The sequence below is a fragment of the Zootoca vivipara genome, chromosome 2 (genome assembly GCF_963506605.1).
Source record: "Zootoca vivipara chromosome 2, rZooViv1.1, whole genome shotgun sequence".
Classification (NCBI taxonomy): domain Eukaryota; kingdom Metazoa; phylum Chordata; class Lepidosauria; order Squamata; family Lacertidae; genus Zootoca; species Zootoca vivipara.
The window spans coordinates 74,706,850-74,733,030 of NC_083277.1; the positions used below are offsets into that span (position 1 = coordinate 74,706,850).

The 26,181-nt window shown below is 43.3% G+C and overlaps 1 protein-coding gene across 2 annotated transcripts; it reads right to left on the reverse strand.

Moving 5' to 3' along the window:
- Positions 1–645: 645 nt before the first annotated feature.
- Positions 646–26,061, reverse strand: CREBRF (CREB3 regulatory factor). 2 transcript variants are annotated; one of them, XM_035105303.2, is made up of 9 exons: positions 24,315–26,061; positions 10,204–10,393; positions 9,170–9,295; positions 6,555–7,626; positions 5,337–5,531; positions 4,911–5,100; positions 3,674–3,747; positions 2,915–3,037; positions 646–1,352 (listed from the first exon to the last, which is right to left on the reverse strand). In XM_035105303.2, the coding sequence occupies exons 2-9, from the start codon at positions 10,315–10,317 to the stop codon at positions 1,237–1,239; spliced, it is 2,010 nt and encodes a 669-aa protein (XP_034961194.1). In that variant the 5' UTR covers positions 10,318–10,393; positions 24,315–26,061; the 3' UTR covers positions 646–1,236. The 2 variants fall into 2 exon arrangements, with proteins under 2 accessions (XP_034961194.1, XP_034961195.1); XM_035105304.2 differs by lacking the exon at positions 9,170–9,295.
- Positions 26,062–26,181: the final 120 nt, after the last annotated feature.

Below are 26,181 nucleotides of genomic sequence, written 5' to 3' on the forward strand. Positions count from 1 at the left end.
TTTATTTTGGTTGTTTGGTGGAAGTATCCTACAAGCTAAATTTTTAATTTCCAAACTCAAAATCTACTTTACCAATAGCTTACTAAAATCCAAATATATTAAAATTTCTATTATGTGCAGAAAAAAGGATTTACAGACTTCTAGATGGCCAACTTATCTACTATGAAGCGAACTAGAAGAACAGCAAAATAATAGTTATGTATGAATGCTCCTTCCGTAGACAATTGGACCCAAAGAGAAAAAAATTCACAGTTCAGTAAGATCCCTAACCCTGACCTTTTAAGTTTTTTTCTTTTTATACATTCAGTACAGTATCATGTAAGCTGTGCAAAACTTTACTTAAACTGGCAATCTGCCATATCAGTTGCATTTGTCTTTGGTACAAAAATAAACAATCGCATTAATGTGCAAGTATTTGTTTTCTTCCGGCCAAGTACCGAAAATGAGTTTTCTAGAGCCATCTTTTTTACAATACATTAGACTCTGTGGCATATCTACATTTTCAACATATTCCTATATACATTCAAAAATTTGTAAGCGCTGGAACAAATACATTAAAACCCATGAGACCATCTATACATCTTCTCTCCCACAAGGGTTTCTTACCATTTTATAGTTACATTTCTCCCCACCCACCCTCCCCCTCAATACAAGGCACAAAGAGTATACATTTTCTTACTTGCACAGACATTTAAATACCGTATCAAGCTCAGAAAACTATTTTTTATATGGCACACTAGCGTTATTGCCAGGTGTGCTATGTAAAAGTTATGGATGCAAAGAAAACTTATTGTTTAGTTTAGAACAAAAGAGCAATTATTCTTGAAAAAAAACCCTTCTTAATCTGAATTCTAAGTTTTTATTTTTCATGGAGCATAAACCTGCCATAACGTTTGGCATTTCGCAAGAATTTTACTTGCAAAAAACATGTTTTGCTCTTGCATGTTATATTATCTGGTCCTAGGTAAACTTAATTTAAAAATGAATATGTAGTCACCACATTTATGACAGAAGCAGATTTAAAACTACAAGATTTATGCTCCAAAATGCCAGTAAGCATTTTATACCATGCTTTCACTTATCTTACTACATTGTTATAAAAAGGAAAAAAATGATGGAACTGAAAACTGTGTTTTATAGAACGCTAAATTCACATGCAAACCAGAAATAATTTTACAATGTAGTACATGACACAGGCAGAGCTCTGACCAATGTGATTGGATCAAGTGATGTCTACTAAACTTTTGATGTTGGTATTCGTAGCCCTACAAGGCCTCCTGTAGGATCTCCTTCTGCTGTTTTTTCCAAAACTTGGTTCACAAATTCTGATGTTTGCCCAGATACAGGTGGCCCTGGAAAAATGAATGAAGACATATATTCAGATTGTGTTTTCTGCCTTCTGCTCATTGTTAATTCAGGATTTGTTAGTGCCTACACATATAAAATAGGGGAGGGGAACCTCGGCCCCTCAGGTCATTCTTGGTCCACCAGGCCCAACTATTTGCACCAGGGCGCCGGGCCGGTAGGTGGGGCGCTGCATGGCAAAGCCGCGCGGAAGCCATGCTACACACTGCAAGGATGGGGGCGCCGGAGCGATCTCCGCGCCTCAGCGCCAGGGCGCCCAACCTGCTCAAGACTGCCCTGGCTAAAGTCCTAGTAGCTCCTTGGTGTTGAGTTTGATCCACCACCTAAAATACAGCTTTTCATTGCAACATAATAGGGAGTATGTGAAGTGTATGACCAATGACCACAATCCTGAAGATTCGGGGTGGTGGTGGTGTGGGGGTAGTTTGTGCACCATAGCACTAGAGTAATAAATTAAGAGAAAGTCTGAGAGGGAGAAGTGAAAGGGTGTCTAGATCAGGGTACCAAACCTTTTTTTGGCACATCTTAAGTTGGAAATAAGTGTTGAGGGCACCTCTCTTTATTCAGGTGTCATTCAGGAGGAATGAAGATTCTGGTGGGTTGGAGCACTGGCCAGCACTTCACTTGCAATGAATCAGCAGAAATGTGTTATAAAACGTATCAGATGGGGGAGGGGCCTCACGGGTACTGTGGGTGCTGCACTGGAAAAGGTATCACTAGATCAGGGGTTGTCAACCTGGTCCCTACCGCCCACTAGTGGGCGTTTCAGGATTCTAGATGGGCGGTAGGGGGTTCTACGGCACAAGCTGAATCCTCCTTCCATCAAGCACTGGTGGGCGGTAAGGAAATTTTACTATCAAGTAAGATACATTAGTGGGCGGTAGGTATGAAAAGGTTGACTACCCCTGCACTAGATGATAGGGCAGCCCATAAAGAGAGTAAATAAGTTTGTTGGTGTTTCACCATCCTTTTTTCTTTATACAACAAGGTGAAGTGTGGGTCAGGGGAAAGTGGAAGAACAATTTTGAGACAAATGTAAAACCGATTAGAGGTGTTACAGACAGGGCTTTTTTTCAGCTAGAACAAGCCAGAACTTAGTTCCAGCACCTCTCAGGTGGGTGTCACTACCATTATAAGATAACAAGGTTTGTTGTGGCACCTCTTATAGAAAACTGGCACTGATCACAAGGCAATAGGTGATCACAACACCCAAGCAAAACATTCCACACAAAGTTGATTTGCATGATTAGAGCAAACATCTTATTTTCTCAGCAGTTGTTATGTGAAACTCAGTGCAATAGAGATCCTTGCTTTAAAAAAGTTGTTTGGAACAGTATATTCCCTGCCTGAAACATCTGAATATGGCCTCTGCTGTTGTGATGTTAGGTTGCATTAGTTAAAGGCAAGATCTCAGTGATTTTAAAAGTCAAGTCAATGGTAGTGTAGCAGGTGAACATAGTCTAAAGTTGTGGTATTTGTGCAAGCATTTTTCCCCAACATTTAGAAAAACTAATGATTTTTGGTACCATCACACTGGATGTTTACTTACCAAGAGTATCTTTAATAAGTACATCAAGCTTCTGACCCATATTGGCTACTCTGTCGTCTTTGGGACTCTGCACTCTGTTCACAATTTCTTGTTTGATGGAGTTGATCACAAACAGCAAGTTATCTGCAAGAAGAGACCAAGCAACAATGTAAATCTACTGGAATGTACCCTTTGGGGAAGGAAGAATACATCTCCCTATTTATTCATTTAACATTTGCTATAATGCCCCTTCAAAAATTTCAAGTCCATTTGAAATAACTACAACACAAACACAACACAACAATAGAAACTGGTGCTTAACATAGAACAGACGGGGAAGCCTGAGAAAATAAAAAATGCAATTAAAATATATTAATGTAAGCCACAACTAAACCTCCCTGGGAAAATTCCGCAAGCAAGGTGCTATGGCTAAAAAGGCCTTATCTTCCAGAGGTGCTTGCCAATAGCTATAACAAACATCTGGTGATCATCCAGTACTACTTTTTCTTCTTCTTTTTGCAAGTCACTTTGAGTTGCCATGACAAAAAAGTGGTTAATCAATTTAATAACAATAAAAAACAGATGATACTATTTTCTGTGGAGACAATAACCTGTCCATTATATATTTGGACCATCAGATTTCAAGCCTCATGAGCTGAGGCTGCAAGTAAACCCTGATGGCCTGCTTTGTCTAGACAGCATGCTCACACAAAGCGACAAAGGAAGTTATTTCAAGAAACTAGTTTGCTAATGAAGTCTTTTTCTGTTTTAAAGGCTTACCATATTCAGTGTTGAGACCCCACAGTTTCACCTTGTTGGCTTCATACTGGGCTTTCTTTTTAAGTCGGCAAGCTCTGTGAGAATGGAAGGCAAAAAAGAAGCTTAGAATATCCATCTAGCTGTCTTGGAGCATACCTGATGTTACTGTCCTGGCAGTCATCAATGCTATACAGGTGCCCCCATCCCCACCCCACCTACATGCACCCTGTTCATGTGGGTCACTGCTAAATAAATAAATAAATAGCCATTCTCTCACTCAGGTTTGCTGCCCAGAAGTTACCTGGGGCTGCTGCCTGAACAAGGGAAGGCGGCCTCAGATCAACCAGCGGTGCAGGGCGGGAGGCACCTTCTCCCCGCCCCCATGCTGACACCAGTTCTGCTGGGCACCCTTCTTGGCCATCACCCTCCATGGCCAGTTGCTGCGACCACATGCACTGGCTCTCCTCAGGGAAACAGGGAGGCAGGCTGGCTTGGGGCCAGCCGGGCAGAAGCCTCCAGCTATTTCCATTTCCCACATGCTCTCCCTATTAAAGTGGGGTGCTCCCCACTTTATGCAATTTCCCTTATGCGCATGGGGGCATGAAGCATAAGCTGCTGGGGGGGGGGAGGAAGGACACCTATAATAGCTTAGATCTTATAATCGAATAGTCAAGATACTGAACGATAATTCCCAGCACTCATTAAGCTTTCACTGACAACACCATAGTCTTATGCAGACGTTTATTGCAAAGTATGACAACTTTCAGACTTAAATAGCATCGCTTAGTGTGAAGCCATTTGTGTAGGCTGGACATATTACACCATCATAATCAGATATGCCTCAAACATACCATAGAAGCAGGAATGGGGGGGGGGGAGAAAAACAACCACGTGCTTCAGCACAACCAACTTTTTGCAGTACAATACTAGTCTGCAAACACTTGTCAAAATAGAATAATCCCCTCACCTCAGCATGTAGGTAGCCGTGTTGGTCTGGATCGAAGTAAAATAAAAAAATTCCTTCAGTAGCACCTTAAAGACCAACTAAGTTTTTATTTTGGTATGAGCTTTCGTGTGCATGCACACTTCTTCAGAAGAAGTGTGCATGCACACGAAAGCTCATACCAAAATAAAAACTTAGTTGGTCTTTAAGGTGCTACTGAAGGAATTTTTTTATTTTACTCAGCATGTAGTAATCTTAACTGCTAGTGATATTATTATTATTATTACTACTACAGTGATGATGATGATGCCTTACCGGGAAGCTAGCTTGTTTTTTTCTTTTCTTGACCTTGGTCTAGCTGTTAAAGGAAGTTCGCTGACTGGAGTCAAATCACTGATCACTTTATTCAGCTTTCTCAATTCATTCCCAATCTGTAGCAGTTTTTTAGGGTTAGGTGTCAGATCTTCTACATCTGTCCTCCGTGACTTCTTAACAGCATATTTCCCTATGCAAATACATACAAAAGCAGGTTATCTGATGGGTTGCTAGAATACTATGAATTACATTCAATTTTTAGAAATAGCTTTTATCCTACAACCTCCAATGGCACTGTTATGATTATTACCCAGTACAATATATAATCAATTATACAACTGGAAGGCAAAAAAAATTATGACAAGTGTCTTGAAAGGTGCATGTGCACCTGAAAGCAACAACATTTGTTTAAGGGACTGCTCTTACCATGATGTAATCCATTCTTCTGATACATGTTACTTGGTAGTGTATCTCGATTCCATTCTGAAGGCCTTAACATTCTCTCCTGCTGTGATGGTGTTAGTTGCTCACTATATTCCCAGAAGTATCTTCGCTTTCCTCTTTTCCGACAAGATATTGCGGTCATTTCTTTCAAGTCTTCTACAGAATCATTCTCATACCCTAAGACATAAAAAGTTGCAGTTCAGCAGTTTTCCCCTTCACCACAGCAACAGGGGCAGAAAAAAGGTTGCCCAAACCTGCATTAAAAGGCTCTAAAGCATTCCATTTATAACTCACTAGATTAGACCATGTTACAGGTAGGTAGCCGAGTTGGTCTGAGTCGAAGCAAAATAAAAAAATTCCTTCAGTAGCACCTTAAAGACCAACTAAGTTTATATTTTGGTATGAGCTTTCGTGTGCATGCACACTTCTTCAGATATTCTTCAGGTATCTGAAGAAGTGTGCATGCACACGAAAGCTCATACCAAAATATAAACTTAGTTGGTCTTTAAGGTGCTACTGAAGGAATTTTTTTATTTAGATTAGACCATCCTAGTTATTTCTAAACAAGATTCTGAAGCTTGAGAAGAGGACTAGAAAGACAAGCATGCAGAGGCATAGCAAGGTCAGGTGGTACCCAGTGGGAATTTTTTTTGGTCACCCCCCACATTGCAATTTTTGGGAATGTTGCCCAGCATCGTTGAGATTTTATTTAGGGAGGGTTGGCCTGCTGATCGTGCAAATACGCCCGGCTGCCGGCGCTGGCACCCTGGCGGGCACTGCTGACAACCCCTGGCTGGCAGCACTCGCATCACCGGCGGGTGGATTTCTGCGATTGGCATGATCATCGTTGTGGAAATCTGCCCATGGATCATGCAAATACGTCCAGCCACCGGGCATATATGCACGATCAGCAGTCGGATTTTCATGATCGATGGTCAGCGCTGGCACCCCCGGCAGGCAGTGCCGCATACCAACTAGGGGTGCAAACACTGCCACCGGGGGTGTCAGCGCCAACTGCAAAAATCCAACTGCTGATCGCATAAAACCACCCGCCGGTTATGACTGAAAAATAATTCACAACTCTTCCACTAACAAAAGTGTTATGGGGGTCATCAGCCTTGCCAACATACCCATTCAAAATTTCCCCCTTCCCCCCATACGTGCAGCACACCTAGCTCTAGATTACAAGCTTAAAATTACCTGGTTCAGAGAAAGTATCACTGATGTCATCATCTTTGTCATCCTCGTAATCTTCCTCCTCATCCTCGTTTTCAGATAGTTCATGCTCACTTCCGAAACCTTCATCGTGATCTTCATCCTCCACCTCTTCCTCTTCTTCTTCCTCCTCCTCCTCTGGATCAGCTTTGCCTGCACTGGCCTGCTCACCCAAACTGTCCGTGACGAAGAGGGAATAGTTGTGTTCTTCCTTTTTCTGTGAAGGATCTGAAACAGAGGTGCTGGCAGAGTTGCTGTTCTCCTCAGCAACTATTCCTGGAGTTTCTTGAGGTGGAGTGAGGAGCAGAGCCTGAGTCTCTTTAAAAGGCAACACTGGACTGTGACTCTGAAGGGAGTCATTCCCTTTCCGCTCTTGTTTCTTTGCTACAGCTCCACAGTAGCAGGTGTTTTCTTTTGCAGCATCAGCGTTTGCCTGGCTCATGGAAGACCTGCTCTGCAGTACTGGATTTATCTTTACTTTTGCCTTTTTAACATAATCTTTGCATTCAACATGAATGTTCACTTTCTCATTATTGTACACGTTGGTCTTCACCATGATTTGTGTGCTTGAATTGGGTTTGCCTCCTTTCAGGGCAGATTCTGATAAAGGTGCCTCAGCCTGGCCCGTCTTGGATGAACAAACTGGGGCTGCTGCTCTGGTTGCAATCTTCTTCGCTGGCAAAGAGGTTAACTGGGCTTGCTTTACACTGAACAGCAATTCTGGGTAGCACAGTGGATCTGAGACAGGCTGAGAGTCCTCACTGTTGAGCTGAGCCAGAGTTGGAGTTCTACCTATCACCTCTTCATCCTGGTACGGGCTTGAAAAATCATCAAGGCCCAAATAGTCCACCTCTTTTGTTCCCCAGATGTCACAGCTGGCTAGTTTGGTGTACTTTGTCAAATCTTCACAGTAGGTGTCCCACTGCTCCCAATTTGCGGGGAAAGAGGTTTCCGTATCCAGAATGTCTGTAAAGGACTCCAGGTTCTCAAGATCTTTACAGTCCTCTACAGAAAGGAGGTTATCCCTGGAACTCTGCTGGTAATCCATTTCTCTGTCCTACAGTGGCAGATGTAAAAATGTCAGTAAATAATGGTAAATTACTTTTCTCTCTGGATTCACCCTCAAGCCACGCCACAAAAAGCACTAATTTGCTGGTGACGTGCACCATACATACCTACAAAAGCTATTCATACCTCAAGGGAGAAATACTTCAACAGTTGTAATCCTAAAACACACTTACCAGGAAGTAAGCCTCACTGAACACAGTGGGAATTTCAAGAAAACATGCATAGGATTGTGCTGTCTTTCTGTCAGCTTTGAATCAAAGGCTTTTAAGAGGTCAGCAGTTCCCATGCCCAGTTCAATGAAAAGCCCATCAATTATAATTGCCTAGAAATAAGTGACTCATCTAGTTTAAGAGCGGAGTTAGTTGTCAGTGACACTGCTAAAATTAGGACAAGAGAGAAAGGGATCACTGATCTCACATTTCTAAAGTACAAAGCTGTATCATCTAGTCTGAAGAACTTTATTTTAACTGCATGAATAAAATACAAAATATCTTATTTGCTTTCTAATCACCTTCATTTGTATTTAACTAATAGTCTTTGACAAGTTCTGTTCAGAAATATTGAAGGAATCAAGCACAATTAGCTTAAGGAAAAGATTTGAGCAGAGGCAGTTTCCAGATACTTGTAAGTTCACCTACACTATGGGCTCCCTGCCTATTGATAACAGGCAGGGACCTTCACTGTACCCTGTTTACCCAGATACCCAGCACACTGATGTGTGTTTTAATCTGCTTTTAGTTCATTGCCAAATGCTAATTTTTTGAATGTTTTAAATTCTTGTTTTTACTGATAATACTATCCTGCAACCATGTGTTTGGCATTAAGTAAGTGTAAATAGTACTAATAAAGCTCAAATGGCAATAGTTTTAACTACTGAGTGTGGACTTTGGTTAAAGGCAAAGAAAAACAGTCCGACTTTGGGGGGGGGGGAGTTTGGCAACAAGTTGCCAAGGGAGCTTGTGGCACTTTCTCACTTGGGGGATTTTCCCAGGAACCAGAGATTCTACATGGGGCAGGACCAAGAGATCCGCTGGTTGTCTTCCAACTCTTTCTCTATTTCCCTCACTTTTAAAATGTCTTTTCTAACATCCAACCACTTCTGACTCCTCTTGGATGTAGCGATGTCAGCAATGCCTTGAAGTCTGCTCAAGCACAGTTCTTTTTTTACTTCTTTCTTGGCCAGCTTTGTCAGCCTTTCATTGGCAAGAAGCCACTGTTGCTGGGCTCAGGAATTGAGGATTCCTCAATTAGTGATTGAATTTAATAGAGAAGCAAAGCACAGCAAACTGGCCTTCAGTACACAGCTTGCTGAAAGGCACGCCCTCTCTTGTTTGAGAGGGGCTAAGGCCAGGCATCCCCAAACTTCGGCCCTCCAGATGTTTTGGACTACAATTCCCATCATCCCTGACCACGGGTCCTGTTAGCTAGGAATCATGGGCGTTGTAGACTAAAACATCTGGAGGGCCGCAGGTTGGGGATGCCTGGGCTAAGCTGTGCTTTATGCAGCTCAGAGAAAAATACAAGCAACTTACCACTTCATACATGAAATCTGGATCAGAACTGTTAGCCAACAGATCTGTGCTCGTCAGAGTCTGTTCTGAAAACATGTGGTTTTGAAAGGCATCCCCAAAAGGAGGGTCCATTCCACTCACACTAGGCTGCAACAGAATGTTAATACAGTCATACCTTATGTTGTGTCCGCTGCGGGTTGCGTTTTTCCACGCTACGAACGCGGCGGACCCAGAAGTGTTTACTTCCGGGTTTCACCGCGTGCTCATGCGCAGAAGCGCTCTATCGCGCGCATGCGCAAAAGCGCCACTCGGGTTGCGGACTTTTCGGGGTGCAAATGGCACCCCGGAACGGATTGGGTCCGCAACCCAAGGTACCACTGTAATTTGTAACACAAACAACCAGTTTGTAACAAAGAAACATTAAATCCTACTGAGCAATTGCTAACATTTTCCTTTAATGTGGTGCATATTCCACTTCTTCTTTAAATGGTAGCACCTTTTTACAGCAGTCAATCTGGAGCCACAGCTTGGGTTTAGCCAATTTTAAAACATGTTCTGCATATTTGCTAAGCTAAACAAAAGAAAGCTGGCTGATGAACTATGTCTTTTCTCACTGCCTATATACATATTAAGCAATTCTCTGGAAATATATATGTACAAAGGAAGGCCAATGACGATGTTTCTCATACATGTATTCCCATTATATTGTCCTTGGCATCCTGAATCAGTTAGCTGCTACATGCTAGATTCACATGTCATGGAAAAGCAGAAGCAAGAAGTTCCTAAAGTACTCAACGTTGGCTATATCCAATGGTGTGGCTCAGGTGGTGGCAAGGCTCCATCAGTGAAACAAGGAGGCAGGAATTTCCAGCAATTCTCTTTCCTCTTGCTGTTCCCCACCCCCACCCCAGTCAACTCTCTGAAACAGAAATTTGCTTCCTTCCATATTCTGCTAAGATAAGCTCTAGTGCCACCTCAAAACACATAAAATCAAAACCCAAGTAAAATTTATTGACTTCTTATATCAGGTAAGCGAATATAATACTGGGTATTACCTGAGGCATTTCCAGGCCCAGATCCCCCAAGTCTAAGTCCAAACTTGTTGTTTTCGTTGCTTGCAAATTCCGTTCCAGCTTTTCTTCAGGGTCAATAGGCAACATATAACTCATGCAATGGAGATTCACAGATTTATTTTCCTGGAAAAAGCTTCGTGTTGACTACATGGAACTTTTCTCTGGGGACTTTCTGCATGAAATAAAACCAAAACCAAATATTAAGTTTGCATTGAAATGAAGATTGCTCGATAATTTCTGAACAAAGAAAGTTTCCACAACCTAATACCCTTGAATCCTAATGTCAGAACTGCGCAAGTGCACCAATTCCAGTTTGAACACCGTTTGTGAGATTTTTTTTTACATAGCATGATCTGAATACATGGTTTTATGAAGTCCAAGAGGACAAGCACCTGCCTTGAGGAGCTTGGGCAGGGACCTGCTCTCTTGGACTTCATAATTTCATCACAGGGGAGAAAGTAGATAAAACAGAGAAGGAAGATGTGTTCAGAGCAATGAGAGAAGTGAGTGATTTTGGCAGAAGAGCAAGGGCTAGAGATGAGGGGACCACAGAGAGGGCATGAAAATCAGGAGTACTTGTTGAAGAGGCACAATGCAATGACTATATTTATGAAATGTTGAAATGGAGAATGACATGATTTGACAATGGACTGAATATGTGGACATATGAGGCAGGTGGTGAAGGGGTTCCAGAGAATTATCTTAATAGCTGGTGTTCCATTAAGCATCCATGTTTCAAGCTTTTCAGAACTTTAAAGGTCAGTACTACCACTGAGAATTGTATTTGGAAACAAATCAGGTGGCAGTGCTGCTGTTTTAAGACCGGCCAGAAAGGTTCTATTTGCTTAGTCATGTTCAGTAATCTAGTTGATGTATTCTGAACCAACTGCAGTTTCCAAACGGTATTGAAAAGCAGCTCTCTGTAGAACGCATTGCAGTAATCCAAACAGGATGTTACCGGGACATGGTTAACTGAGACTAGGCTGTTCAGAGAGCTACAAGCCTCATTTTAATATTACAACGCATATTCTAGCATAGCATCTGTTTGTGCTCCCCCCCACAAGATTTTAATATGTAATATTATTTTATAACGTATGGTTTTAAGACTGCTGTTTTAGTTGGAAAAATTGTGGGTTAACTTGTTTTAACCTCTGGTATTATTGAAATGGTTAAGGTATATTTTCTACTGCATGTAAACTACTTTTTAATATTCAGTGGTAAATAAATTTTATTATTTGTTTTTTTTTAATTGCAAATGTGCCAGAAGAGGGGAATTAAAATGTTCATATAAATCCCAAAGTGCCCATTCACAGGACACACTGATCAGGGTGGCTCTGCATGATCGATTTACTCAGGATTTTTCTTCTTCTAATCAGCCTCTGCTGGTGACTATGTATTTTGCCCTACTCTGCATCAGGTGTGACCAAATTATCTCATAACTTCTGATACAGAAAGGCAGCAGACTGCCCTCAGAGGTGGAACACCTAGAACAGTAACTCATACAGAACCATGAGGTAAGAATGGATAGTTTTTATTCGAACACCCTTTAAAGCCAAAAGCTTCTTGGTATGTGGTGAAGCATGCCTCAAAATTAAATTAAAAGGAAAGGAGACCTAATTCAGGTATGGTAAGTGGTGTCCCAAGATGCATATGGAAGATAAATGGACAGCTTTGTGCAGCAGCAGGAATAATTGTCATTAATATGAGCTCAGTAAAACACTCAAAAAGCCACAAGCACCATAATCATGCTTGAACGAGGCAGAGTCCCAATAATGTCTTGCTTCCAATAAATCTACTTTTTTGACAACTATGCAATGGATCACCCATTTAAAGTTTAATAATAATACTTGTCCTAGAATTTCTAGCTACTCCAGCTTCCCTGCCACCCCTGAAACCTGATGTTTAAGCTTTTTGGCAGATCGCCTCAAGGCATCAACTGTGCAACCCTTCAGTATACCACAAACACCAAGATTATGCAAAGGAATAACCCACTCAGCACCATGGCACTTCACAATGGGTTGCTGTAATGAATTTGCTTGTTAGTTCAGAAGCAAAAGTCCCCAATTAAAATCAATTCACTGGAAAAAAGTCCTTCTTTTTTATCTAGGAAACTGGAGGTAAAGCAAATGAGTGCCATAAAACAACAAAAATATTCTGCTTGCTTAAGGATTGTATGTTCATAAATTAAAATTGGCATACCTATCATTCCAATATCCTGCCTCCATTCTACATGCCTCATTATGCCTCTTTTCCTTAAAAAAGCTAAATTTAGTACAGTATAAAAGATGCTGCAGATCAGCTTGAAAGCTCGTGAATACAGTACAAGAATTAAGTTTGGGTTCAAACTGGACCATGAGCTACACAGCAGCAGGCAGGCAAACAGAGTTGTGCAAGGACAGCAGGCCTGGTTCTGACTAGAACTTAAACTAGTTCCTTTAGTTGCAAAGTGGAGAACATTAGAAGAATGCTTTATCTACATTTAACGGTTAAGAAAATAAAAGTCATTTATCTCTTACACCCAATTTACATGAAAGAAAACTCCCCTGAAGCATTTTAATCCATGTGCCACCAGTATGATCATAGACCACAAGACTATAAGACAAACAAGAGCTCTATAACTTGAAGCTATCTCCTCACACACAGCTTTAATTTTAGAAACCTGCAGTTGTTTCAAAAGCTTCTCTGGATCAATTAACTTCCACTGTACAATTTAAATACTGCCTAAGGATCACAACTTGAGAGCACTGAGCACTCTATGCTATGGTTACCAGATTTTTTTCAATGAATCTGGGGACACTTATTTTATTTTTTTAAGCCGAGTAGCAACAGGGAGTCAGTAGTGGGGATGGAGAGGCAAAATACCCTGGGCCCAAGCACACATGCATATCCCGAGCCTTCCCCAAGGATTTGCCCCCTTCCCCCTTTGTTTTGACAGATCGGGGGAGGCTCGGGAGTCGCGGGCAGGCATTGCCCAGGAGGGGCGCAAGGCGTGCGGTTTCTCTGCCAGCAAGGTGCAAAGCCCTTCTTTCGCACCTTGTGAAACATAAATAAGCAGAGTTTTTGAAAAACTGGGCAATGGCCGGCTGGCCGCAACTCCCAAGCCTCCCCTGATCAGTCAAAACAAAGGGGGAAGGGGGCAGGAAATCTGTACTGCCGGACGTCCCCGGTTCCCCTTTGGCAGTGGCGGTGGCAGCATCAGTCAGCAGCCCGGAGCCAGCCTGGTAGCACAGTCGGCTCTGGCTGGCTTCAGGAGCTGCTCGCTGCCGTGGCTCCTGCCATTTTTCCTCACCGGAAACATCATATGGGGACTTTCGGTGAGAAAAAATGGCGGGCCCCACTGCAGTGAGCAGCTCCTGAAGCCAGCCAGAGCCAACTGCGCTACCAGGCTGGCTCCAGGCTGCTGAGGCTGCCGCTGTCCTGTTTCCCAGGGACAGGTTTGCAAATCTGAGTATATTCCGGGGACGGAATTTGTCCAGGGACAGATTTGTAAATCCGGGCACTGTCCCCTGGGACGCCTGGTAACCCTACTCTCTGCAATACTTTGAAACATAAGGAACACGATTAAAGGAATGATTTCTAATGTGATACCTGGTGATTTATAATCTAGAACCACAAGAGCAGAACCGTTTTACTGATATTTTAGAGAACCTTCTTCAATTTAAGCTTCTGCTAACAACAAAGCTCCACACTTTATGCAACAATCAAATTTGCCACCGGTTAATAGTCGGCACTGGTTTTGAACCCGTGGACCATGAGGTCGAAGGGTCAAATGTGAGACTCCACCCCTTACTGTCTGGTCATTGGGACTCTCTCCAGGCCACACCCCTCATTAGCTCTACTTCATACCTTCCTTGAACGCTTTTGCCTGGCTGGATTGTGTCCTTGAATTCTTATAATGTATCTTGCTTCTCTGAGTGGATACAGAGAGGTGTGTGAGTTTATGTAGATGCTAACCTACGGTATGAAAGTAAAATTTGCTTCTAATGCTGTCACTGCGTTTGCCTCTGGCCCTGCCTACCATCGGCACATGGCCTCTGGAAGGTTGCCTAGAAGGGAATACAGCTCTTGTGTTGAAAACAATTCCCCATCCCTGCCATCTAACTTATCTGTAGCAAACATGTGCAATGGAAGCGACAAGTGTGTACTGTATTCTGAAAACACCCAGGTGCAACTCAGTCAAGCCATGGTATTCTCAATCTTCATGCAAAGTAGGAGGCCACCTTTGGAAGCCATAGGGGGCCTACATAAGCATTTCAGTTACAAAAGGGAAGAGACTTATTGGCTTATCACATCTAACAGTAGTACCTAGAATACAGATTCTGCCCTTATTACTCTTCTGACTTGTCAATGAGTTCTAAACTTTTTCCTGCCCAAAACACTTTAACATGGACAATTCTGTCAAAGAAATTTGAGCAAAACATCAAACTAGTTAAAAAAAAGTTTTAGCATTATTTTCACCACCTGGTTTTAGAGATTTTGGAGGACCAAATGCTAGTTAACAACACGAGGTATACATGCCCATATTTTCCCAATATTTTCCTTCTCATAAGATACCAATCAGGGCTAAATTAGATATGATGTTAAAGGTTTGAAAGCAATTAACTTGCACACTTTGGGTTATGTAAATAGCAGCCATAGCAAAGCCTGAGTAGCCAAAGGGATCATGGGGGAGGGGAAAGTTTAATACACTTCCCCGCTGCCAGGTCTGACAAAAATCACATATCTGAAGCTGTTGTTCACATTTCTAGAGAAGCTTCAACTTGGGAGATAAAAAATGTGAGGGACAGGGAATACCGAGAGGTCCCGCCCATCTTAAGGTCCAGCCCATCCCCAAGCGCTGGGGAGAGCTCTGCCTCCAGCGGAGAATCAGGAAGTGGTGGCCGAGGCTCAGGCAAGGTTGCGGAGCCACTGACCCAGGTGGGACAGGAAGGGGGGAGCCCGGGGGGAAGGCCAATCCCCCGACTCCGGAATTGCGCAAAAAACGTCGGGGGAAGAGGCTGGGTCTCCCCAAGTTTCTTTGTTGGAAGAAAACGCGCCAAAGTCCATTCGGAGGTTCTGACACCTGACCGAAAGCATGTATATAGATCGCTCTGAGCACTGTAAATAATCAGCACAATAAAAGTCTAAAAGGACTATGCTGCGAGGAGTCGTTACTCTAGAGTAGCTGCATCAGCGCCTCTGACAAAAAATGTGCACATTAATTGCATTCACACAATTAACACTATGTCTAGTTCAACCCTCAAAGAAGTCCCAAACAATGACAAATTGTATCCAGATGTTTTACTCTTAGAAAACTTGCTTTTTCTTCTTCTTGATGATGTAAGGGACCATGAGGATTATTTTCTCAAAATTACAAACTTTCTGCAAGCAAGTTCCCTCCTCTTGTTTGTATCTGTGAGTTCTTGCTCCTACCATTCTTTTTTACTGTCTTACAGAAGGTGGCCTTTCAAGCAGAGTGTGGTATTTATAGAAAGATCTTTTTTTTCCCTCTGTCTGCTGCCTGGTGTACAGAACACTTTAGAGTCAAGACTTCAAATGCACAAAAGAATCATCTGCTCTATTAATAGTTTTCAAAAACAACTTTAGCATTCAAGACCGTGGTGCCAGATTACGAAAACTGTTTCATGCTATGAATGTGTCCTTATGAAAGAATTCATGTCCAGTAGCTAACTGGTTACGCAGTGATACTTTGCTTCCGCACATTACATAAGCGTGTTGGCAAATACTAGTTCATATCACTGTCAGTTAGCTTGTCAGTCTATTTTAAGACAGAGGTAACTATCCCCAATCCTGTAGCCAACAGTCAAAATTTCATCTTTGTGGCCACTGTGATGTGTGAGGTCTTCTGCGTTCATTACAAAGTTTTATTCCCCTCAATACTGTGAACACACTCCCAAAGGTAAATTGATTATGGAGTTATAATTCTGTAGAAGACATGCCATATTGCACTGAACCCTAAACTATGAATTCAATGCTGTCCATTTTGAGGATGGCCACATGCCAAGGAGAGTCATTTTGTGGTAGTGCCCATGGTGCTACCTTAAAATTTCAGAAGTGCTCATGTACCCCAAAAGGTTGAGGACCCCTCTTAGGGCCTACATATGTTATTTATACATGTCCCGTAGGTGTGTGTGTGTGAAGGGATGATGTATTAAAACTACTTTCAGTAACGAGCCATTAACTCCCCACCATGAGTCTGACCAAACTGCGGGAGGCAGTGGAAGACAGGAGTGCCTGGCGTGCTCTGGTCCATGGGGTCACGAAGAGTCGGACACGACTAAACAACAACAACAACAACAACAGTATTTACAAGAGTTAAAAAGAAATACTTCCCTCAGAAACGTCATTTGCTGAAAACACCAAATTTGTTGAGATGCAGTAAAAAACCACTGTATAGTACTTTGAACATTAGATGCACTTTAGAAATGAACTATGGAAACAGGCAAATTTGATTTTCATTTTATCATGGCTATGAATGAAAACACTATCTGTTTCTCCTAAAAACTTGAAATACAAACAGAACAGAAAGTGAAATAGCTAAACAATTATGCAACTGATACATGTTCCGAAACAACAAAAAACTGGAGGTCAATCTAGTACAAACGTTTAGTAGGGGAATAGTTTAGAAGCAAGGAGTGGGTACCGTAATCTTCAATGATCAAATTATTTTCAGTTTGTGCTCTAATTCTGAAGCTAAGAATCAGTAGGGTGATATTTTTAAATATTGCATTTTAGCTGTCTGCTGTTGGTATTGCCTCTATTCTTGCTGGCTTGATCATGAAGTAACTAGGAAATTTAGCATCCAGAAATTTGAGGCGGGAAGGTGGAGGATGCCTCCATTCTAGTTATTGCAGGTAAGGGGGGAATTACAGGAGTGACAGGAATTGCTGGTGCCAGTGAAAAGGTCAGCTAAACATTTGCCTAGCCCTCCTTCTAAGTCCTTTTCCCAGCCATGCCTTGCTAACTTGTTCTTGGACTCACAAGGTAATGCTGCTTAATAATTAAGAAAATCTCCTTAATTCTTGATTTGATTATGGATGATGAAGCTATTCTGACTTGTATCACCAAGACATGGATCGACAAGCTGGGAGTAGATCCCTCTCAGTTGTGTACATCTGAGCAGTCTGTGCAGAACTACCACAGATTGGGCATTGCCATAGAGTAATTCCTTTACAACTATGCTAGGAATAGTAGTTCCTAATAGGAACCCGAGCTAATAGGAACTGGGAGCTTTTGGAAATTTCCCCTCTTGCTGCTGCTTTCTCACTGATGCAGGGACAATAAAAGGAGTATTTATAACCCCTTCAGGCTGGCTTGTCTTTCACATGAAGCCCCTGTGACTTGTCCTTCCATGTTTTACAAAGGAGAAGAGAAACCAAAGAGAGGGAGGCACTGACTGCAATTTCAAGCTTTTCTATTAGGGATCAAGTTTTACTGGATCGCTGCCCATAACCTGTTCTCTAAAATGGTAAAGGCTGCTATGACAATCATAGGGGCTGTACAGGTCAAATATTTGACTTGGGTTTTCTCATCTGGTCTAGGAGGGTGGTTTAATTTGAGGTTCAGGCTGATAACAGCCATCCCTCTCTGAAGGGTGGTGTACCAATTTGAACAGCCTGACCCTGAAGACCACTCAAGAAACCGCTTGAGGAGGTTTCCATTGGCAAAGCTGGTTCCAGACAGAGATGAGTCTGGGACTGGACACGGTTGCTCCTAAACATCCTCTTCTACTAGTCACAGTTCAATGATTTTTCAGTGAGCTGGAAGTCATGAAGCGAAAGGGTGATGAAACAGAGAAAAGGATAGGGACATAGGTGGTGGAAAACTCAAAGAGTTTGATGACATATGGCTAAAACACACAATTGAGCCTACTCTGTGAGAGATCGTAGTGTCATTATTGCACCTGTTCAGTGCCATTCAACAGAGCTTTCCTGACTAATATAGGATCCACTGCAATCTGGCCACATTAAGGAAGACATTAAGGAACCATCAAAAGCCACCTATGACATGCTTACTAAGCACTTAAAGCAGGGGTGCATAATCTGTGCTCCTGCAGATGTTAAATAAAAAAATTCCTTCAGTAGCACCTTAAAGACCAACTAAGTTTTTATTTTGGTATGAGCTTTCGTGTGCATGCACACTTCTTCAGATACCAAAATACCGAAAGCTCATACCAAAATAAAAACTTAGTTGGTCTTTAAGGTGCTACTGAAGGAATTTTTTTATTTTACTTCGATCCAGACCAACACGGCTACCTACCTGCAGATGTTGTTGGACTACAACTCACATCAGCCACAGCCAGCATAGCCAGTGGTCAAGGAGGACAGATGCTGTAGTTCAGCAACATCTGGAGGGCCTCAGGTTAGCCACCTTTTAAACGATAAAATTACTTTTAATCACTGTGACTTAGGTCTCTGTTAACACAGTTCAGTCATCAGATGTGTCCAGGGGCTGAGTAAAGAGTGACTTGCCATATGTGGCAGGAGTTGCCCTGTCCTCCTGGCCACTACTCCTGGATGAGATTTTTTTTTAAAGGTACTGCTATGCCATTTAATAGTCAGAATTTCTATGTGGTGCACATAAAATGTTTTAAAAGCCTTACAAGGAATAAAAACAATTAAAATGTATCACAGAAACGGAATTTGGGGGGGAGAGTGCTTCCACAAGGCAAGGCAACCAGTCAGCCAGCTGCTGCTTTTCTGGACAGCCAGAATCTGCTTAGACATAACTATATTACTGCTATAGGAACTGACTTTAAAATTTGTGTTTGCTTTCCCCGCCTCCCACCTATTCTTTTTTTCTCATGTGTCATCTCTTTTTAAATTGTGACTCTGAGGGAAGGAGCCAATTTACTACTGATTTTTGTAAGCTGTTCTGAGTGCCTTTTTGGCTAAATTGTGGGGTATAACTGTCTTAAATAAGTAAATAATTGTTCCTCCATTGCCCCTCACTGCTCATTAGCCTCAAGTAGGGCTTTAACCCACAGGGCCCAAGAGGTAATGAGCACCTCTTCATGATAAGGGGCAATCATGAGGCTGCTCCTGAAAAACAAAAATACTAAATTATTTTCAGTATTAGGGGAAAAAAATCTCTTTTTTTAAGGAACAGAAGATGTTTTCTTTTTGAGTGATGCACTTAAAGTCCTCATAAAACCACTAAAAAGTGCTAAAGAACAATGGTATAAGTTGGTTTTCCAGTGTACTGGTTGTCTCCAGTTGCCTCAAACATGATTGAGATTCTGTTCCCACACAAGGAATATGATACCTTGCTATGGGCAAGCATAAATAAAAGCTGCCAGGGAAAGAAAAGGATTATTTTGTAAATTGAAATAATGCAGAGCTGCAATTCATATAGAGAAATCCCTCCTCGCTACAACCCCACTATTCACTGCTAACAAGTACTGTAACAGGAAAGCAGAATTGCCAGCACTTACAGCCTCACCCAGCTTCTTTTCAGTGTTGGCATATAATTATTTAAAGAGTGCCTCCTGCTCCCAAGTGTTACATGTAATGAAAGCACCTCACTTCCATGCAACTAGGACAATGTACCAGGAGGTGTACAGACTAAATCCTGCACCCTGTAATTAGACAAAGAAGTAAAAGGTTTGGGAGTCTCTTGATTCTACCATAATACATTACAGTACATTACTTAATATTCTCCCATCAAGCCCTTAAAAAGTTTTAACTTGACATTACAGTGGTACCTCAGTTTAAGAACAGTCCTGTTTACGAACGATTCCATTTATGAACTCTGCAAAACCGGAAGTAGTGTCTCGGTTTGTGAACTTTACCTTGGTCTAAGAACAGAATCCAAACGGTGGAAGGGCCCTGGCGGCAACAGGCCTCATTAGGGAAAGTGTGCCTCGGTTTAAGAACGTTTTCATTTTAAGAATGGACTTCCAGAACAGATTAAGTTTGTAAACCGAGGTACCACTGTACTTGTATTGCTTTTGCAAGTGAGCAAGCCTGCAATACAGGTTAGCACTCTAATTTTACAGAAAGAAAACCAAACAAAAATAAAGAGCACGTGGCATACTACTATACTCCACCAATGCTCAATTACAAATGTTAAGCTTAAAAACAAGAAAGGAACCTAGTGCTGAGGGAATCCACAGTACAGTACAAAGCAAATCTGCAACACAGAGCAGCAGAACCTGCCTTAGATGGAATCAAACAACTGGTATATCTAGCCTGTATTGTCAATACCAACCAGCAGCTGTTCTCCAGGGTTTCATACAATAGTCATAGGAACATAGGAAGACCACTGGTCCATCTTACAATGGTTGCAGATCTCCAGGGCTTCAGGCAGAAGTGTTTCCCAGTCCTACATAAAGATGCTGAAGACTGAAGCTGGGACCTTTGGTGGAGATGCTCTACCACCAAGCTCTTTGTCAAACTCTTGTTTGTTTAGGAACTGCAGCATCACATGCAACAATGACTGTGTATGTGGCAAGGAGTAAGGTACCAGGGCCAAAGCAGCAGCTTTAAACTCAAGCAGCAACTCCTTGGACTCAACCATAGAAAATTCCACACAAGATACTGGCTGGACATACTTCATTTGGAAGTATTGCACCATATGCAGGATAGGAAGGCTGAGAGATAAATAGGACAAAAAGGAATCTTACAAGAAGCTTGTACAAAAAAATTGAGGTTGCTTCAGTGATCTTTGTAGAGATAATGCCTTCTGTCCTGTACTGGTTGCAGAAGAGAAGGTAGCCCTTCTACATTATCACAAAACACAGGCATTTAAAATAAAAACACATTAACCTCTCTGGTTTATACCTTAAAACAGTGGTTCCCATACCCCTTCTCATCACTTGAAAATTACTGAGGGTCTAGGCAGACCACTTAATGATTTTTCTGCCTGTGGTACAAGCTGCAATACACTGTGATAGATGTTGTATAATTTTTAATTGCATTTTTATTGGGGGTTTTTATTTCTTATATTCTTTTCTTATATTGCACCTTATTGTATTACATTCTGAATTCAAATTGCAATAAAATACAATATAATAAAAATACAATTAAAAATCAATGCATATATTTAACGCAGACATACTACAAACCACCTGAATGAAGCTCATTGACCACTGGTGGGCCACAGACGAGTTTAGGAACTACTGCTTTGAATGCACTGATTCCTGAACAGCAATATACCGTAGAAGCCACCTAAATAAATAAAATCACTGAACTATAGCAAGACATATAGACCTTGTCTCTTTAACTGTATTCATTTTATTCCATCCCTGGACTTGGTTATGTGTCTCGATAATGATTTATAATGGTGGGTGCACATTTTTCCTGCATAGTGTTTTTTTTTGAAGCAACGAAATTATGTTTAGCTTTATACCGTGTTTCTCCAAAAATAAGACACCGTCTTATATTTATTCTTCCTAAAAAACCCCCACAGTGGCTTATTTTCAGGGGATGCCTTATTTTTTATTATGCGTCCAGCCTCGTCTCTTCCTTGGGGCCCTCCAGAACTGCGCCTATCACTATGTCTTATTTTCTGGGTATGGCTTATATTGCGCAAATGCTTAGAAATCTTGCTATGGCTTATTTTCTGGGTATGCCTTATTTTAGGAGAAACAGGGTAATGGCTTGCTGCGGGTATAAACATTCCTGTGCTTCTGCAAGGACATAAATATACTGCAGTTCCAAAAATTAAACAACAATGCAAAAAATTACATGGAGCATGATTATTGCAACTCGTGTGAATACTAAAACCTTTCACGTGAAAAGGAACCGCACCTTTTCCAGAGAGAAAGGTGAAAGATAGGAAACCGCCCCTATACAGTAGTGGAAATGTGCTCTCTAAAAACTCATGGCAACTGTGACCTGACTGGCGCCTGCTTTTTGGTGCATGCCCGCATGCCTGCCCCAACATACTTTGGCAGCGGCACAACAGAGTTGGCATGACTTTTTTCCCTGCAGGAAAAGGAGCATTAAATCCAAAAAGTCCCTCCAGCCTGCAGAAATTTGCTCTGCCCAGGGCTCGCCTGCTCTACGGGGTGGGGACGGGGCCTTCAGCAACCTCCTAATCTCCAGCCCCTTTTTATTTTATCTCCCCGATGCCACAGCCCCCCCTCGGCTAGGCTGACCCACTAACACACCTCCCGTCCAACATGGCTGACCCACCAAACGCACCGAAACACAGCCGACCGAGTTGTCACTTGGCCCCACCCCCTCCCTGGTCGCATTGGCCCGCCTAATTCCAAGCCCCGCTGCCATTGGGCTGGTTCCCCGTCAGTCTCTCTGCCCAGCGGCCTCCCCCAAGCTAGCATGAGGTGACATGTAAACAAATCACTTTCTGGATGTTCCGAAGTGAGCGGGACTCCGCCGGCCCACGCCCTCCGTCCTCCCCAAGCCAAGGGCGGGGAAGGGATCCGGGGGGAGGAGGGGAAGGACCCCCCTCCAAGCACCTGACCCGCGAGGGCAGCGACATTCTGTACCACAAGATCACTTGTGTGTCATAAGGAGTGGGTGGAAGAGAAGGCAGCTGTGACCTGCCTTTGTGGGTGGGGCAGTGGAGAGCAAGAACGAGAGGGGGATCCGAACAGACTGCATGTCCCCCTGAATGAAAGGGGTGCCGGCAAGCCTCCGGTTCCGCCCCCTCCCCTTGTGGGGCCAAACTCAGTTGCCACTTTCCCAAAGTCCTATCATTGCAACGAAACCGAGGATTTCTCCCGCACCCCACCGAGACGCAGAGTATCACAAGACTGAACTGACCGATTTTCATCCTTTTCTGCCAACGCCTCTTTTGCAAAATACAACATTTCTTTCTTGGACTCCGCACCGTTTACTTGGTTTCCACGTTCTATTCTCTTAGCTGGACCGTGGCAAAGACAGGAGGACTCAGGCAATCCCCCGAGAGGTTTCACTTCCCCACCCCTCATGCAGTCTAAGCAGGCAATAAAATGGGAACACGTGTAGCCTTTAGGTGTAACACGATTTGAAGCAGAAGGATTCTGGAAGTTTGTCTCTCCTAATCTTGACGGCTATTTAGTAATAGTTCGTCATTAACTATTTTTCCTTCGTTCTTTTTGCAACAACGACTTCTGGCAACACTTTCATCCTTAAAGGATTCAGCTTTTCTGGGAGACGAAAGATCTGAACCGACACAACTCAAGATCTTAGCTCCTTTCGTTTTAGATACCTACCACAGGCTTAGAGGAAACGTGTGGACGACTGCGAAAACTAGGCAAACAGCTTCTTATCATCCTCCACCTTGTCATAAACATATTAAGCCACCTTTTGAAAACAACCAGGTTGCACTAAGTCTCTCAAGATGGAAATAGGGCAGAAGGTAAGCACTGGATTATTCTAACTACCATTAGAGAAGTCCACACTATCACCACACCTACCATCGGCCACCTCCTACATCTTACAAGGAAAAGGAAACTTACAAAATCAAAAGCTTCCCCAAGCTCCCCCTTCCCCACGCCCCTCCCTCCCATGCTCCTCTGCAGTCCTAGGAGAAGGCAAAGCCTCCCAGCGAGACAAGCAAGCAAGTACACGCCCCTTTCTTCCATATCCTTTCCCATGTAGGGGCGAGAGGCCAAAAGGAACCAGAACTGCTTTCGCTGCAGGAATCCTGCACAATCGCTGCTACCGTAGGATTAAGGGGACGCTCCGGGGGCGCGCAGCCCCTTGCCCTCCTTCCTTGAGTAAAGACCACACACCTAGCCTAATCCTCCAGCCAGCAGTTGCTCCCGAAGCTGCCTCCACGCCCCCTTTCTGAAGCAAAAGCTGCGGCAGAAGAAACAGCAACTTTAGATCTCTCCTCCCGACACGATCTCTCTTTTCCCCCGCAGCCTTCCCAGCAGAGGACTGTCGCCTCCCGGGGTCAACAGCAAGACAAACTCCCCGCACCCTCAAAAAAAGGGGGGGGGGCGCACAGCAACCCACCTCCCTCCTCCTGCCTCCCACCAGCCCGGGCCTTTTCAGGGAACTGCTGGGACTTTCAGCTCCGTTTCTCTCCCCTCCTTCCGCGCTGGGGCATTACGGCCACCGCTACACCCCCTTCAAGCTCCTGCCCCCCACCCTCCGCCTCGGGGGCTCCAGCCTTTTCCGCCTCACCCTTCGGCCCCTCACCTGTCGCCCCGACCCAGTGGGGTGATGGGGGTTGTCTCAGTGGGGGCCCCCACTTCTGCAGATGCTCCAGCCCTGGCCCGGCCCCTCCATGCCGCTCTGGGGTTTGTTTTGTTTATGTCCCTTCCTGACGGGTTCCCGGAAATCGCGTGACTTGCCCCCATCACGTGGGCTTTTTATTAAAAAAAAAAACCGGGGGAGGGGAAGGGAAAAGCAAAGCCAGGAGAAGGCAGAAAGTGAGGAAGCCAAGACCACCAATCAGAGAGCGAGGAGCCGAGAGCCAATCAGCGGCCGCAGAAACTGTTTTCCTTTCTCACGTGACCGCTTCAAGTGAGAAGGGCGGGGGAGGATTGAAGGAAGAGAACGTTCTGTTCTCAGCTCTCACGGGCGGCGGCGGCGGCGGCGGCGGCGGCGAGCCCGAGAGAGGCACAGCGGTGGCAGCTGCTAGTTTCGAGCCGCACGCCGAGCTCAGGGGAGAAAGGAAGGAATAAGAGGGACCAAACTCCTTTCTCTGCATTCGGCTGAGCATTTGCTATGGCAGGGATAGGTAACCTGTGGGCTTCCAGGTATTTATGGACTACAGTTCCCATCATCACTGGCTAAGCTGACTGGGTCTGATGGAATCCATCGTCTGCAGGCCACACTATACAGCGACAATTTATAGGAAATAGATTCATGGGATTTTTTTTTTGTTCTAAACGTACACAACTGAAGATACTGCAGAGCAAAAATGAGCATTCCTCCCCATTGCTTTATTTTGCAAGTTCTTCTAGTGTCATGATGATGCTCCTCACAGGAATGCATTAAGAGCTGTGCTTCTGTGGAAATCCCCACCAGGCTTAGGGTTTGGTGCTTCTTTCTCATTGCTTGCTCTTTCACATACACAACTCTGAGTTGCAACATTGTGCCAGTGGATGCAACAGGACTTTCCCTTCCTCCACTGCCTCCTGGCCCCTGCAGTTCCCTATACCCTCCAGAACAGATTTATGGGGGCTGTAGGGAAAGAAAATGCCCCTTTGTGCACATGGAAGTCTGTTGTACAAGCAGGATGCCACAACTGGATGCCACTCATCATGGCAAAGGTTTATTAGCTCCCTTTCCCTTTTTTCCAGAGCTAACTGTGGCTATGTCTACTGCAAGGATTTGAGCTTGTTACCAAACCATACCTCTCTGCTTGGTTATCTCACATTCAGTCATCCGTATAACTTTCCTACAGTGCTACTTTTGAAGAGGACCTTACAGCAATCTAATAACCACAAATAAGCCTTCCTAAATCCAAACACTCCCCAGCTAGGGCTTTCACATCTTTGTCAGCTCAAGCAACTTTCTGCATTGAGTCTCTTTAAACATTCAGCTGCAAGCCATGAGCATGCATGTGTTCAGAATTCCCTTCACAAGCACATTCAAAAACACAGCCACTCCCAAGTAATATTCCCACAATACATTTGCATGATCACTTTAGAAGTCTTCCATGCACAAAACGTCACAAAAGGTGCTTTGTAACCATATTCATTCCTAATATATGCTTCTAAGCAAACCAGCTGATGAAGCAAAGTAATTAATTATATGCAGGTTACCCAGTCACTTCATTATTTCACAAACATTTGTAAATTCTATCCTGAACTTAATATGGCTTAAGGAACAATTACACTATTTGTACTGCAGTTCCATTCAAATACTATGAAAGTATCCAAGATTGCATAGTGGGTATTTCTCACAGCATACACACTTCGTGAAGGGTGGGGCAAAACTTCAGTGAAGTAACTGAACTGTTCCACACAGGCATGCAATCAATCATTAAGTCCCTAACTTTTCAGATGTTATAAAAGTGCTGAATATGCTTATGCAAGAACAATGTGTTCTAAAGAAA